At 36.5% G+C, this 16,604-nt stretch overlaps 1 protein-coding gene and 1 long non-coding RNA gene across 3 annotated transcripts in view; one reads left to right on the top strand and one right to left on the bottom strand.

Moving 5' to 3' along the window:
* Window positions 1-226: 226 nt before the first annotated feature.
* LOC126873945 (S phase cyclin A-associated protein in the endoplasmic reticulum) overlaps window positions 227-16,604 on the top strand; it is a 32,550-nt gene continuing 16,172 nt past the window's right edge. The window contains exons 1-11 of one of the 2 annotated variants that reach the window (XM_050635349.1): window positions 227-1,174; window positions 1,432-1,655; window positions 1,822-3,194; window positions 3,267-4,009; window positions 4,075-4,555; window positions 4,631-4,813; window positions 4,883-5,134; window positions 5,222-5,662; window positions 5,745-5,854; window positions 6,051-6,174; window positions 10,689-10,852. In XM_050635349.1, coding sequence (XP_050491306.1) covers window positions 1,445-1,655; window positions 1,822-3,194; window positions 3,267-4,009; window positions 4,075-4,555; window positions 4,631-4,813; window positions 4,883-5,134; window positions 5,222-5,662; window positions 5,745-5,854; window positions 6,051-6,174; window positions 10,689-10,852 — 4,082 coding nt within the window. In that variant the 5' untranslated portion in view covers window positions 227-1,174; window positions 1,432-1,444. The remainder of the gene's footprint in view (window positions 1,175-1,431; window positions 1,656-1,821; window positions 3,195-3,266; window positions 4,010-4,074; window positions 4,556-4,630; window positions 4,814-4,882; window positions 5,135-5,221; window positions 5,663-5,744; window positions 5,855-6,050; window positions 6,175-10,688; window positions 10,853-16,604) is intronic. The other variant, XM_050635348.1, reaches the window with a different exon arrangement.
* On the bottom strand, window positions 2,003-7,665 carry LOC126873948 (uncharacterized). The gene is made up of 3 exons (XR_007692598.1): window positions 7,426-7,665; window positions 5,240-5,399; window positions 2,003-2,151 (listed from the first exon to the last, which is right to left on the bottom strand). It is a non-coding gene; the product is annotated as an uncharacterized LOC126873948 (long non-coding RNA).

The raw sequence follows: 16,604 nt of genomic DNA on the forward strand, positions 1-16,604 counted from the left end.
CGTTGATGGCGCTGCACATCAATTTACTGCGTAAACCAATTTAACAATGACTCCAAATAACACTCCTTCTCGTCATACGAACAATATCCTAACTTTTAAATTTAATTAATTCATATATGTCTACGAATGAAAACGTTTTTATGTAAAGGCTCGGTCAATTTTACTCTAGTTTCGTACCTACGTCTTTCAGATAACCAATGAGCTTTTAGAATATTTTAAAAATGAAAGTTGTTATTATTATTTATCATAATTTTTGTTGTTGTTCATAAAATGTCAGTTAATAAATTCTATTTGTTGAATATATTTCAGGTTTTATTATATATATATATATTCAGTATGTTATTAGTTCATCCAACGAGTAAGCACATCTTACTTTTGAAATATCCTAGATAAAATTTGTATGCTTTTCTTAATATGTATATTACACAATAAAAATACATGTAAGACAAATTTGCATATATGTATGCATATATATATCGTTAAGAACGTGATCTGAAAATTGTTAAAAGATCAGATTCAGAAACATGAATATGTGTAACTTGTACACTTATTAGATTAAGTCATTAAAAAATATAGTTAATAAAGTATAAAATAATGCAAAATTTATGCAAAATTTACGCAATATTGCTATAATATAATACTGTACGTAATAAATACAATTAGTGACTATTTTAATTGGTATCTGTACCTATAACCTGGTACCACGGTTGCAGTTTTTAATGCAGCAAGATCAGTGCAACCAACAAACTGCCGCGAAACTTAGGAGATATTTGTCATGAAATGTCTTATATTACTATTGAAATGTCAGTTCGAAGTTCTCGTTATTTGAAAACAATTTGTAGTCAATCGTTCTTTGATATTTTGTAATTGTAATTACAATAAAAGTAAGTCGTGAATTAAAAACATAAACGTTACTATAATTTGCAATTTATGTTGTGAAACATAAATAGATTGTGTCAACACATAAATACATTTATTAATTGTTGTCTTATATATTATTAGTAGTGATGATGTCGTTGATATATGATTGTTTACTTGTTTATACAAATAATCGTTGTTTGTTACTTTGTAAGGCTTAAGATATGAGTGACAGTAATATAACATAACCTTAAACTTGCAATAAAACATAAAATTGTTAATGTACTACAAAACAATTAAAATGTCATGATTATATGTATGTAGAATGTGTTTTCTTGAAGTTATTATTATTTCAATTTCTTGTCTTTTATTTAAAATGAAAGATATATGTTTGTAACATTGCTAATAAAGACAATGAATCATTAGAATTTGATTTTTAGCATTTTTTCAATGTGTTGCTTTTTTATTGCTGCTTTTTTATTGTTGCTTCTATCATTATTTTGATGCTTTAAATTTGGTTTAAATGTATCTCTATAATTCAATAGACAATATTTGATTATGATTTCTTTATAGAACTTTATTAAAAATGGCTGATGTAAGGTTACTTATACAAGAGGAAGGTCGGGCAGCTAGAAATTTAATAGCTTTTAATGTACCAGTTGGAACAAATAATACCGAAAAGGTTACCAAAAAACCACCTAGTGTTCCAAGAGTATCACAGACAAATGCTACTAAAAGATCTATGAAACCAACACCTAGAGTGAGATCAGCTTCTACTGGTCGGGATAAAAAATCTGGTGAATTGAAATTTATCTACGTTAAAATTATAAACTTATTTTCAATATAAAGCAAAGTTTCCATATAAGTTTTGCATTTGCATTCATTGTTACAATTACTTTTGAATCTTTTATATTCATAAATTTTGATGTACTAACTTAATATTCTTTTGTTTTGTTATATTAGAATTACAGGCAAGATACTGGGCATTCTTATTTGGTAATTTGCAAAGAGCAGTAGATGGCATTTATCAAACATGCGAAGAAGATGAAAATATTTCTGAGTGTAAAGAAGTGATATTAGTTTTAGAAAATTATACCAGAGATTTCCATAATTTGATTGAATGGTTTAGAGTTAAATGGGCCTATGAAAATTCGCCACCACCCTTAAGACGTACTCCTTTAGCTTGGGAAGTTAGAAAAACTTCTCCTTGTCGAATATGGAATTCCACAATGATTCCGAAATCCACTAGTCCTTTACAAAGAATGAGTCCCACAGAATCTGTTTGTAGAAGCCCTGTGGATCAAATTATTTCAGAAAATAAATCTGTTTCTGTAGACAATACGGCAAATCATATAAAAGGAGAATCTGTGCACAAGTTAATAAAGGATAATAAAGGTAATATTCCCAAAAATAATATGACAAACTTAGGTGAAAAATATAAAAATTCAATAGATAAAGGCATAAATCAATCATTGAATAAAGATAAATTAACTACAATAAAAGTAAATAAATCTTTGGTAAAACATACTGTAGCTACTAAAATTAATAACAGCATTACTACAGATCAAAAAGCAAATGAAAGTTTATCTCGTGAAGTGAAAGGTAAATTGGATACTAAAAGTGCATCAAAATCAGTTAAAGCTGGGATGCATTATGCTACCACTAAAATAACAGATTCTAATGTGATAATTGAAAAAAATGAACAAACAGTTTGTAATGATAAAGATGTACAATTAACTTCTACATCGACAGAAAAAGAATTTTCTAAATCTAATAGCATAGATAATAAATTGAATTCTCAAAACAATTTTCAAGTGAAGCCATTGGGTCCTAAAAATGATATAGGACTCGGAAAAAATGAAATCAATTCTAAAGTAAAAAGACAAACTACAGAAAAAAATATTAAAAATGTTGGTATAGAAAATGTTGCAACTGAAAATAAAATGACAGAATCCAATAGCGTAACAAAAGAAAATAGTAACACTATGGTGAATAAAAACATACAGAATATTACAAAGGTTTCAAACAAAATTAACCAAAAATTAAAAAAGCAATCAAGTGTTAATGATAGTGCAAACAATAAAACTCCAACAAAGCTTATATCCGATACATCAACCAGTAATTCAAGTAAGGGATTAGTTAATACAAACAAACCAGCATATTCTACGGTATCGCAAATGAAGGTTATTAAACCAAAACAACCATGTCTCCTAGAAACTCCAAAATTTGTTAGAAGCAAAACAACATTAAGCGACAAAAGTACATCGATTTCAAATAAAACAAGACCTGGAACATCCGTGATAGTTAGGCAACGATTTCAATCAATCGACAATAAGGTATCATTGCTTCTTTTTATCTAATCGGTAATTGTTTGGGATATACATTTATAATCATAAGTTTTTCTTTAGATTTCAGAACAAAGTCTATTAAAAAAAGATCAGAATAGAGATATAAATGGTTCTGTAGAGGTATTAACAAAACAGACGCATGTAAAAACAAAAGAAGAAGCTGATGGTTGGCAAACGGTCCGTAGCCGTTATAGAAGAGGCAGTACACATAACTTAAATATGTCTACAAGATTTCATAAGCCAAGTACTGCAACATCGTTACCAGCGTTATCGATTGAAAGTCCTTCTGAAAAGAATAAAAAGAATTGTTTAACTCCAGATGGAAATGGTAAACAGAAACGGAAATGTATTGTAGAAAAAGAAGGAAAAAATATAAGTAACGAGGTAGAAAAAGTTAAAGGGGAATCGGTCGTAAACCTTACAATTAAAGATAAAGTAGAAGAAGTTTTCAAGAACACTGCTAATTTAAACGAAATAAATTCTACATCAATGATCGCAGCTATTTTCAAAAATGATGCGGAATTACTTGAAAAACGTATACAACAATTTATGGCTGCTCAAGCAGAAAGAGAGAGAATAATTTTAGAAGAGGAAAGGAAGACAGAGGAAGCAGATTCGCAACGATCGCAACAGTTATCAGATGAAGAAGCGTCCTTACATAGACAAATTTTAGAATTAGAATGTGGTGAAACTGATGTTGACACTGAAACTGATGAAACAGACGGTGAAATGGTCCTTGAAATGGAAGATGAACAAAGAACATCTCCTAATACAATGCCTGATGATGTTAGTTTAGAAGATAGGTATGTACTAATTTTCTTATCTTATCTTTTCTTTAGTATATTAAGTTTAAAATCATTCTTTACAGATACGAAAATGTGTTAGAGGAAATGTCTTGGGCAGAGTGTGTAGATACGCTTGCTCAGTTACGCGCATTAGTCGCTCGTCATCCTGGTAGAGCTTTAGAATTACATCAGAAATTATCGTCCCCATCTCGAAAGAGATCGTTGCCTGAGACGTTACGACGGTACCAAGCAAAACAGGCTTGTGCACAACATAAACGTCAAAAACTTTTAATGGAAAAGTCGCAAAGATTACGAGAATTGTTGAATAAAGTGAAAGATGTCAAAAGTGCAAAGAACCAATTAATAGAAGACAAAAGAATTAGAATGGAAACAAAGTTAAAAAAGGCGGAAGAAAATAGAACGCAACATTTGTTAGAAATAGTAAGAAAAGCTCATGATGAAGATTCTAAGTTAAAAGAAATTGCATTTATTAATGAACTTGAAGCACAAAACAAGAGACACGATTTCATGGCGCTATGTCAAGAACAAGAAGAAAGATTGCAAGTACGTTGTGTATATCTATATCTTCAATAAGACAGATTATAAATTCTTGTATTATTTGTAACAATTATTTTTTAGGGAATTCAAGAAGAACGCCAACGCCGGCAGGAAGAAAAAGCTGCTAAGGAGGCTGCTGCCGAAGAACGTAGACGTGCTTTGGAAGCGGAACGGCAGTTGCGTATTCAGAAAATGAAACAAGCCCGTCGTGAACGCGAAGAAAGGGTCGGTAAGATGCAGTTAGAGAGAGAAAAAGAACGTCAGGTAATTATATTTCACGAATAATTATCTAAAATTGAAAAAACATCGATATTAAATTAGCAAAATTTTAAGGAACTTGCAAGAGAAAAAGCAAGGGATAGAGAAGAACGTTTATCTGCGCTTCACGCAGCGCAGTTAGCAAATCAAGAAGAACTACAGAAGAAAATAGCTCAAAAACAGCAAGAATCAGCTAGAAGGCACGTTGAAAATATAGAACACATTCGACAAAGAGCAGTTGAATCTTCTATTTTAAGGTCGGAAGAAGTTCCACCTACGTTAAAATCATATCCTGCTCAAAAACAATGTTCTTTATGTGGAACTCTAGTGAGTATCGGTTTGTTAAATTTTATTTATATTTGTTGTTTTAATTATCAACTTATGTAATATTTAAATTTATTGTATATTACGTAGATACCCAATGAGGTATACCTGTTGAGCCATTTAAAAGGGAAAACACACGTCGAAGCAGTACGGAACACACACGATGGTCGAGAGCCATCACGAGATGAATTGCAGCGCTTCAATATATCTCAAATTCGCGATGTCCCAATTTCAGTAGTTGATAATAATAGTTCGAACGAGATTAAAGCTGCAAAAGAGAAACAGAAAGCTTTAAAACGACGATGCAGAAAAATGAAACAGCGTATGTTTCTGCGAGGTAAAGAATGGGAAGACAATCATAAAACAGATGCGAATCAATCTATCGAGTCGACTAATAAAGCAAAGTTCCGACGAAATTTAAAAGAATTGGATCGATTGTACAACAATCATTCAAAGACAGCTTGGTCAAGCGTCGCCATCGCTTCTTTAGAACGTTCACTGGGTGAAATAACAAGAGCTTATTCAAAATTGGTAAGATATAATAATCTAAATAAAATAGTAATATAAGAAGAATAATATAAGACGAATAAACCTTACATTTTAAATATTTTAGTGTTCGTTCGATCAGATTGTATTTCGAGTTTTAAATGGATTCGATATTTTAACTAATTTATTGAATTTGGGACTGCAAACACAAACTGCATCTCATAATTTACCAAACAAGTAAGTGTAAGTTGCTCTTTATGTTATCCGAGACAGATAAAGAATTACGTTTTATACTACACTCTCATACCGTGTAATTTAAACGTACAATTTTGGAAAGATCTTTCTGATCTAAAAACTACCTCTACAATTACTGGATTATATATGGATATGCATACTATTTTATATCTTAAATGCAAATTTTCGTATGTTCTAGAAGCATTCTTTCGGTATGCCGTGTATTTAAATTAAGCGTCAGTGAGAATGACACCAACATCGAAGCGGTTTTGTCAAGTAACAAAATTCTGGTCATCTTGGATCTTCTGCTTCAGCATTTAGAGGTACGTCGAGCACTACACGTTTTGTAACTATTGATATTTGTTCAACATTTTTAATATACACGCATTTATTTATTTTCTTAACGACACTTCTCAAATTTTAATGGACTGTAACCGTGTATAAGTTCGAAATTTCTAGCTAGTTCATAAGAAAAGTATGCTAAGGTGTGTCGGCATCTTTTCCCGCGTGGTTATAGCTTTCTTATTTTATACTGGCACGTTGAATCATTTTTGTCTCGGTTGTATCATTAGTTATAGGGCACCTTGTAGATTGTAGAATGAATAATGTTGCGTGATCAGCGTGAAATAAATTGGGAGTCCACGCGACAGCGATACGCGAATGAATTTTCTTTCGCTGTGCTTGTTTTTCGGACTCATTTTGAGGTTGGTGGCTTCGAAATAAACGAAGGCAAAGACCATCACGCCTGTCCTGTCCGACTTGTCAAAATAAGGATTAAGAGAGTCTTAGGGTCTGGTTCGGCTTGCGTCCTCCGTTTTGGAGTTCAAAGTATTTAACTCTCTTATTCTGATCGTTTCTGTGTTGAACGCAAGTCGATAAGCTGGATATCAAAATCTACCGAACAATTTCGGTCGTGAATATCAAAATTTGTGTAGGGAGCAAGAACTTTGATATGATACTTAAGAACATTTGCATTTCTATGTCTTACGCCGAGTTTAAAAGTAGATTAACAGAGAGGTAGAAGTAAAGTTAATTATTCTGTTTTAATCAATTATTAATAATAAAGCTGTTTACTTTTGATTATTAATTGGGCAACGAGTATAGTTTGTGCGACCGAAGTTCATGATACGTACGAATGTAATCTGCTTTATTTATCTCAACGTAAGAATCATTGTAAGTGTAAGAGTCAGGATTCTAAAACTTTTGATGCTTATCGATTCTCTTAGTCTATAGAGAAAATGCTACAGTGATATAACTCAAATGGATAAGTGAAGCGTAAAAGGGGAGACCGAGGTTGAAGGTAGAGAACCAAGGTTGAGTCGTACGTTTCCACCGTACAGGCGTATCGCCGAATCTTACATTTTCATATAATTTTGATTTTTCAGAAGAAATATCTTATCGGACGAAAAATATTTCATTCTCCGTTCCATCGATTCCATTCTGAATATTTCGTTCTTTACAAACGTTCATTTTTCTTCTACTCTTTTTCTTCTTTCTTTTTTTTTTTTTCACAAAATGTTTGTTTCTCTCGTCCTAGTTGTCTTATCAATTCTAGTCTCGCTCTTTTCTCTTACCTCCTGAACGAGATCGGTTCCTATCGAATAATTTTGGAGACAGCTATTGGTAATCGTCCCCAACTAGGTTGCCGACTGGGAGACCGGTGACTGGCCGTACGTTCGAAGTTAATCGTTTCGCTCAATGATCCGTCGTAATCGGTTCGCGAATTCACCGTCGTGATTTCAGGATCGATTTTTCACGCTTCATAGTACGGCACTGGCGCGGCGCCTTCCTTCTCCTGTTCCTCCCCCGGGAATCCCCCTCCGCAAATGCATTAGCGGTGAGAGAGCTTTTAGTGACGTCACCCACGCACATACATACATACGCTCAACCCCCCCCCCCCCTCCCTCGTACATACGTACATGTGCACACGGCTACACACGAACAGACGGGGGAATCAGGTTATACGATGAAAGAAGCGTGTGTTCCATGTAGAATGTGCGTGGGTACTTCTGTTGCCGCTTCCATCAAGCTCCGCTTTCGAGGAGCCGGCCTAATCTTTTGTCTCGTCCTCTATCGGCAGTTTTTCAACGACCTCTTTGCACGTTCCAGAATTCGGCTGTTCCTCATATTTTATCGCCGCGCGAGCTTTTCCCGGTTAGATGGTTTTAGCCTGTCCATGCGAGAACATTCTTACGACCACGAATTTCACTCACCGCGATATTTTCGAGTTTATGGTTGGGACGTAAGAAAGCGTTCTCATCTGGAGGAACAGCAATTGATATACGTATAGCTGGAATTACTGGAAAATATCGTTGATACTGGAACTACCAAAGCCGTGGGAACGGCTCTCGAATTGTACGATTTCGTTTAACATTGTTATTATTAACAATGTAACTGTATGAAATTGTTCCCAGGAGAAAAAAAGAAACAAGAAAAAAAGGGAAAAAGATAGAAGGAAAGTTACAGAACAAGCAATATTCTCTAACGTCCTATTCGACTTTACATACGAAAGACAATCGATCCTTAAGTTAAATTAGGATCTTTTTAGGGAAATGATGCCTGTTATATTATTAAAGCCTGGAAAGAATCACAGTTTGGGCCATTACACAAAGAGATCGATTGTTCTCTGGGGTCCGCGAATGCTTTCCAATCTCGTCCATTGGCCAAGCAAATTTACAATTTCCCGTAAGTCGTCCGAAGTTGCCATTCTTCCCCGTCATTTTGTCCCTCTCGTTCGGTCCTTTTTCGCCAGTGCATTCGTTCGCCTCTTCGAAAAGCGTAAAAAGGCTATAGATAAATTCGACGATTCGGAACTGGACCGATTGCTCGTAAAAAAAGAAAAAAAAAATTGGGGAAAATTCTTCCTCTTAATCTAGTCGACTTAGAGTAGGCAGGATCGAAGCAGAAGAAAAGCGGATTTGGTTATCGTATCGAGTTACTTGGATTTTCGACGTACTTAGCGCGAGGAATTTAAAAATTGAATGTTTTTTTCTTTTTTTGGGAAAGAAAGGATATTATTATATCGGATAGCATTTCTGTTTAATTTCGGAGATTCTTTGTTGACTTTAGGGCGAAGTCACGATTCAGTCGAATTCTAAACGAAGCAACGAGGGAAGAAAAAACGATATATCACGTTTTTTAAACACCTCCAATCATTTCCATATCAGGAAAAATGTACTTTTATTTGGTTTTGGGATTAAATATATTTTCATCGCCTTTTTGAACACTGTGACAGTATCGATGAACATTAGTTATTGGTTTTATCAGGTTTATTATCTGCTTTTAACAGGTTTATATCTTCGAACTTTGGACTGGGCACGTTATTCCTCTTTCGAACTATATCGTATCAAAGTAACCGTTTTTAGCTACCGGTTGGCATAAAAATTCGAAATTTAACAAAAATCGATCTATCGTGTTTTCCCTATAGTCTTCGAACGAAGTGGGCCACAGGTTGTCGAATAAAATTTTTATTTTCAATTTCGTTTCTGACGATTCGAAGGAAATGAAACGGAAAAAGTAAATGCACCGCAGAATTATTAAGATAAAATAGAAGGACGAATTTCCTTGCGAGTTAACATATATGTGCCCCGTTTCCCATCGTACGACTTTTGGTTTCTTCGTTGCGTTATTCCGGTAAAAATGTTCCTCTTATGCGTTTTTGAAACTTTTATTCGGTAATCGGATTTTTCAACGTAACGCCATTTATGTTTCATTTCAATTACGCGGCTGAAAAGCTTTATATGGTAAAATATCCAAGCGAAAGACATTACTTCGTATATTTAAATGGTCTGGTAAAAACTTTTTTCCCGTGAAATTCATCGAAAATCCCCCTTTTTCTACAAAAATGCGAAATGTTCGCTCTCTTCCGTAATTTCCTCGTCAGAGGATATAGCCTGCTCGATCATAGAACTTGAAAGAACTTGACGATTTCTGCTAACACGTTTCTCGAGATCGAAGTTGATAATTCGTTGGTAAAAGAGGGAAAGAAACGAGGGGAAAAAGAAAAGAAAGAGAGTGAAAAATCTCGGGTAAAATGGACGTTGCGCGTTAAGTGTTAAATCAAGTTAAACGAGCGAGAGAATAACGCGGAGAGTCAACGGGTCCGTGGCATTGTGCTGCGCGACAATTTTTGTCCCAAAACGTAAACGAATACGGGGAAATGCAAGCCGTTAAGTGTTCCCCGAAGGACTTATCGAATTTGTCGAGACTGAACCGTTTAGGGGCCATATTCTCCAGGATTCTTATCGTTACCTGCTGACTCGTTACCTCTAATTTAGCATTTTAAATGTCGCCTATATGTATGTGTCGTTGATCGGCCAGCCGAGCGGGCCGGTATCAATGACTCAACGTGCCAGGAATTCGCCTTCTCCAGCATCCGACTGATCTTTTGGCTGTTTGGAAACACGCGACCACCCTGCACTGGTAGCTGTTCGTCCCAGTCAGACATTACGATTTCGTCGGAGTCAACTTGCACGGTCGCTTGACGAGCCTTTTAGAAAACCGATATCAACCTTTAAAAAGGACAAGTTAGACGAATATTTTCTTCAGGCAGGATGATGTTTGGTCGGTTGGCTCGTGATCCATGCAATGATATCTCTCTTAACGTTGGTCGTTGTGATATCTTCGGTTTTTATAGGCTGATTTTTCTGCAAGCATTAGCGATCTTTAGCTCGCTTTCGTTTCGTGCTGTACATGTTGCTCGAACGATTCTGAACTGCGTAAAAGGCGAATGGTAGGTCGATGTTTCCACTAGTTTGCGGGAAAATATCGTCTAGAAGACGAACGATATCTTATCGATTATTAATCGAGCTAAACGAATGAATTATTGTGTCGACAGACACTTGCGAAACTCGACGACCAGGTGCAAGTGCAGGAGGCATCCGGTAACTCGACCGGAAGTGGAATCGTAGCCAGCAGCCTGATGCAATTGCTGTGCAGTTTGGTCCCGGAGGAGCCTTTCGAAAAATCGGCATTGCAAACGCGGGTCCAGGATATTGCTGGGTGAGTAGCTAAAATGCGGTGTGTGTTTTCATGTTTTCACGTTACGAGACCTTAAAAAATTCGACGTGTACGTTCAGCATCGATCATACTTTATGCATCGATGTCATTTCCATTCTCAGAAAAGCGTGCTATTTAAAGTAGCATCGTGCATTAAGGAACAGCTGTCATAAATGCTTTCCTTGAATTAGAAACGTGAGAAAATAGACGAAGCAAAAGTAACATGGTAGCGTATTTTATTAGGATGCTTTGGCAATTCTGTCCGGCAGGAGAAGTGTGCCACGAATTCGTTTTTCAAAAGTGCTTTTCGAAATGTATCGTGCTAGACTGTTTTTTACGAGTAGACATACTACTACTTCCTTTTCTAAGTCTTTTCAATTTACGAACAAGTCATCCACGAATATTTCAACTGCTCCAAATACGTTTTGTAAACGTAAAGTGGACGAAACCTTACGAGGAAATTCGTCAAATCTACAAATAACGCGACGAGAATATTTTCTGAATGTCGTTCGTTATTTTGTTCTTTAAAACTATCGATAGAATGACGCACTTTCGTGATACCGTTATAGTAATTTAGTAATTGTCGTTCTAAGAGGAACCTACTTACACCCGGAAGCCTTAATTTTGATAATTGCGTGACACGGGGCCGTGTGAAAGCCTTAGATTTCGTAATTTATCGCCTTTCATAAAAACGTACAATTATTTTTTTTCATTATAAATTCAAATAAACTTTTTCCCACTAAAGCGTAACATAAAATACGTTCTGTAATAACAAAAGTCTTCAAGGTGGATATTTTTATAAAGTATTAACGTTTCCACTGAAACGTCTATCTCATTTCCCTTGCATAATAAAATTACTTCTAGCATACCATTAAGTATTCATGCGACAGAAGTTATGATATTTGAAATCTAATTGCGTGCATTAAACCACGAATATACCTGTACTTGATCGAAATACACAGGTATCCTAATGAAATGCGAACATTGTTTATTCGAAGGAATATTCTAAGATATTGGAAATATTACGAACACGTGGAGAAAATAATCTTCGTAATACTTTAAAATATAATTTTACACATTAGTAATTATCTTTGATAATTCAAATATTTTCCTCTTACAACCTCAATGGAGTAAGATATTAATTATCGTATTTTTTCGATTTGAGATTAACGTAACGGAAAGGTTAGCGCTCTCTATTTTCGCTGTCCGTTTAAATTTCTACAAAATTTCCATCGTTCAACCTCTCTCAGTCCTATGTTGCACAAACATCGCGGTACACGATTTCTTTGAGGCGGACAATGAGAAAAAACTTGAACGCTTTTGAGACGCGTGGACCACCCTGTAGAAAAACATGACGGTTCTGTTGCGCGAGCTGAATTTAATACGCGAGTCACGCGGCAAAGTGACAAGGTGCATGCTGTTTTCGTTGCATCCTCTGAGATTCGATCTTCGAGAGGAAGAAACGTTGCACCTGGGTCAACTTCCTTCTTCCAGACCCCCCAATTGGTTGGTTAATCCTTTCCTATTTACACGGAATCGCTTCCTTTCTTCCTGTTTCTATTATTCGAATTTCATTGCGTTTAGCGAATACGTATGTAGCTGTATCCATCGTTATTTAATTAAACGCGTTAAAATTTATTCTCGCGCGTTAAATCCCCTATCGACAAATAGAAATCTCGAATTCCAATTTGACTGGGAAATTGCATATTTGTGAAATACACGTGCAAATTGTACCAATACTTACGTATGTCAGACACGTAAGTTGCGATTGATCGATGAGTTTCGCTTTTTGCGAAGGTTAATTTTCTGTCGTATATTTTTCAAACGTTATGATAATTATCAGCGTTGTAGTTTCGCGTAAATTTATTTCCAAACATTCGCGTTTCTATGTAACACTTCTGTCTGTGAAAAATCAGAAAATCGATCGACTCTGCAAAGATTATTTATCCAAACAAATTATGTTAGCCGGTGAATCTGCAAATTTTGAGTTTACTAACTGTAACGTCCAACGTTTGAATAATGAACGACGAAAGCGCGATCAGAGTGATTGCCGGCCGGTCGTTGCTAGTCGAATTATTATGATTAATTTCCTGCCGATGCGAGAATGGCCTAGTCACGATTTTTACTCACCAGCCAAGATTGCTTTTCGTTCGTACCTTTAAAGTGCGCAGATGTCTAAGGACGATCGATCATTTCGTACCTGGTAATACGTATTTGAGAATCGTTGAGCGCATTCATCGTTGTTCACAGTTTGAAAAAATCGCCTCATGCCTTCCGTTTACATTTTGCGATTTTCTACAATACGACGATTCTCGTCGCTTCGTAAATCTCTGATCCGAACGATCGCGTAACCTTTATCGCACGGAAGTTGGAATTATCGTCGTTCGAAACATCGTTCAACAAATTGATAATCATTTATAGACCAAATATCATCGTAATTGGGTCGTTGTTGAAGTGTTGCCACTCGGAAAACAAGCATCGAATTGGACGAGATAAGCAGATAACACGAAAAAGTCGACTATCAATTCGTCGAGTTTCGCAATCTATGATTAAAGAGTCGTATACACCGGCATCTCTCGCGGGAATTATTTCCTTGCTCTCCAACGAATACGAGAAATGGCCCTTTTGTCGTAAATAGGTGCCACAAAGCGAGAGGCTTCGCGTAACGTGTACCATATCGTTTCCCCTTTTCTGTTGTTTCTTTTACCGAAACGCGCGGTCCGCGATGCACTCCGAGCTGCTACGAATTTTAAATGATTCGCTATTACGCAAAGGAGATGTGTTTTCATCCAAAAACTTCAACCGAAGTGACTCTCCGTATAGCCACGAATGTTAGGGCTCTTATGCTACGTAGAAAGCAGACATTGGCAATGTTGCAGAAATAATTAATCACGTTCGCTCGATGTTTTAAGACGTCGAAAGACCTAAAAGGATCATCTTGTGCATTGTGACTTTTCTCATGCCACGTTCAGCGACCGACAGTTTCTGCGTAAATGAATTATACAAAAGTATTCCAAAATATTCTCTTTTAACAGATGGGTTCGAACTAAACTCGAGATACAAATTCGATGTTTCGTTCGTTCTCGGTGCAACCACGGAAACATAGATTGCTCTCTGTCAGGGAATTGATTCAGACGGGTGAATAAAATCGTAAATAAGATTCGACCGCGTTTCAAAGATTGTTTATCGAGAAGGAAGGCGCGCGGAGAAATACGCGGAGGCTTAGTTCACGATCTAATAAAATCGAGAACTCTCGAAAACGATGATAATCGGGGCTCAAGTGGCAATCGGTGAGGTAATTGTTAGAACGGTCCTAGAAAAATCAGTCGGTAAACACTCTTATTATTAATCCCGATGAGTTGATCGAACGAACGTCTACCGAGCTCATTCCCTTTCGCCTTCTGAGATGTTGATACAGCTTTAATCGAAGTAGGATCAACCGAGCAATTGGTAATTTACTTATGAGACGCGTGCGACCGTTTCGTGGCCATCTCCCCACCCGATTCGCCCCCGTTTTTCAAATTAATAAGATACTCGATGTACTAAGAAATGTAAACGTTGTACCGAATCTCGTTATTTACGAAGCAACATCTCTTGTCGATGGTTTCCTCTCTTTGCATCGAAAATACGAAAGCAGGCGTATACGTTGCGTTTCTAACTAGTCGTGGTCAAACGCAATTTTTCATTTATTACGCGTTTTCGCCTCTTGTCAAATTATTTTTATTCGTTCCACTTTGTTTTTCCGTTGTCGCGTTAAAAAGTGAAAAAGTGGCGAAATTCTTGTTTGATCTTTCTTACTTTTCAACTATTACGCGAATGATTAAATCGGTTTAGAGTACGTCGTACTTGTTTTTATTACACATTCTCGGTAGAATGTTGCAGTAAAGGAAACGAAAGTGTGTCAATTTGTAAAATCGTTACCCTCGTTACGCTAGCCTATTTCTCCCTCGGTGTAAATCACAGTTTACTTTCGTTAATTGAAACGGCCATGAAAGGAAGATGAAACGCTTTCAGTTTTTGTTTTCCTTTAAAATAAAATTAACCAGGCTTTCGATCAGCTTATCGATATTTGCATTTACAAATGTGCGCCTATGGATGATATAAATTTAACATAAACAATATGTTTGTGGTAAATACCTGGTAAATATTATTTCTCCATGATGTTACCCGTATCGTTATATTCCGCCATATTATACGCTTGAACCAAATTATTAGTAAACCTACCTCGACTAACTAATTACATTTGATATCGTAAATTAAAATTCATGTATCGTTACGTAAATTACATATTTGCAAAATCAGCAGAAATTCCATTACCTTGCACGTAGAAGAAATCGTATAGATTTTGAAGAAACCGCCTAGTCTCTTCCGGAGACTCTTGCGTTCGAGATATCGCGTTAATAGCAAACGCGTGTAAACTGTTATTCGTTGACACATTTCTGATTTATTTAAAAGAAACGAAAAGAAGAAAAAAAATGAAGGGGTTGTCGTACGCTTCGAAAATATTTTCTTACGGTATTTTTTGAAGAAAGCGTTCTGCCGTACGATTGTACATAGGCAGAACCGAGCACTGTGTATTTATTAAATCAATAATCGTCGAAGAAGATTGAAAAGAAGCGGTTGCATCAGAAACGAAGTCTATCGGGAAAATGGGGCCACAGGATCGTCTTTGCCGCGGCAAGTACGGGAAAAAGGCAGGGACGCTCTTTAGAACGGCCAAACGAAATTATTAGATCAAACAGTAGCGCCGTTATATTAATAAAATAGATTTCCTTGCTGTTCAAAGGAGAAAAAGGGACGTTGTCGTCTTTCACGTAATTTTGTTTCGCGCAACTCCCGGTTTAATGATGTCGCGCTAAAGCGCACCTTTTATTTATTTCGCGATAAAACGGCGTGCTATAATATAATACTTGTTCGTAACTTCGTCTCCGCAACTATTACGTTAGTAACTTTTTTATATACTTAATGACGCAGAATCGGGAGAATTAACGAGAAGCGAAACTTTTCTATTCTAACGCGTCTAACCTTACGTTTACAAATCGAATGATCTTTTTAGAGAAAAAGCGCAAATAGGAACGCGATGCACCTGCCATGGAGAACAGCTTAGAAGTTTAGGCGGGGCGAATTTGAAAGCGAGACAGAGGAGAGAGAAATCGTTAGTGGTTGAAGGAGAACGGGGCAGGAAGAAAAAATATCGCGGGGGTGAATGAGCGAGGCGGGTTGGGTACGTAATCTGCTAATGGACTCTCTCCCTTTCTCCCTCGACTTCTCTTTCGTCGTCCAAATTCACCCTTACTCGGCGTACGGCTGCCTCTAACCCTCCTTCGACCCTCCTAGACTCGACTCATCTTCCGATTCTCTCTACTTTATTTCTTCTTTTTTCTCTTTTCTTTCGTCTCTTTCCTTTTTTCTTTACGCGTTGCCGTTGTCGAAACCGTGTAAAATGATGTTTGAGGATACAGGGGGATTGCGATCGTCCTGCAACGAACAATAGTTTCGGCCAGTTTTGCAACATTTAGTTTCTATTCGGACATTTTCTCCTTCTTGCACGCGAATCGTATCGCGTTTCTTTGACATCCTTGTCCACTTTCTTTCCACCTTTTCGCACTTTGAACGGATATTCCGAGACGATTGGAAACTGACGAATGAATCACTAACACCGGGCTGAATTAAGCCAGCTGATGGCCCGATGCATCTGCTGTCTAATTTCTAACGCTAACCGAACCGTTTAAACTTCTATTTTACATGCCCGATT

The sequence above is a fragment of the Bombus huntii genome, chromosome 15, assembly GCF_024542735.1.
Source record: "Bombus huntii isolate Logan2020A chromosome 15, iyBomHunt1.1, whole genome shotgun sequence".
NCBI lineage: Eukaryota > Metazoa > Arthropoda > Insecta > Hymenoptera > Apidae > Bombus > Bombus huntii.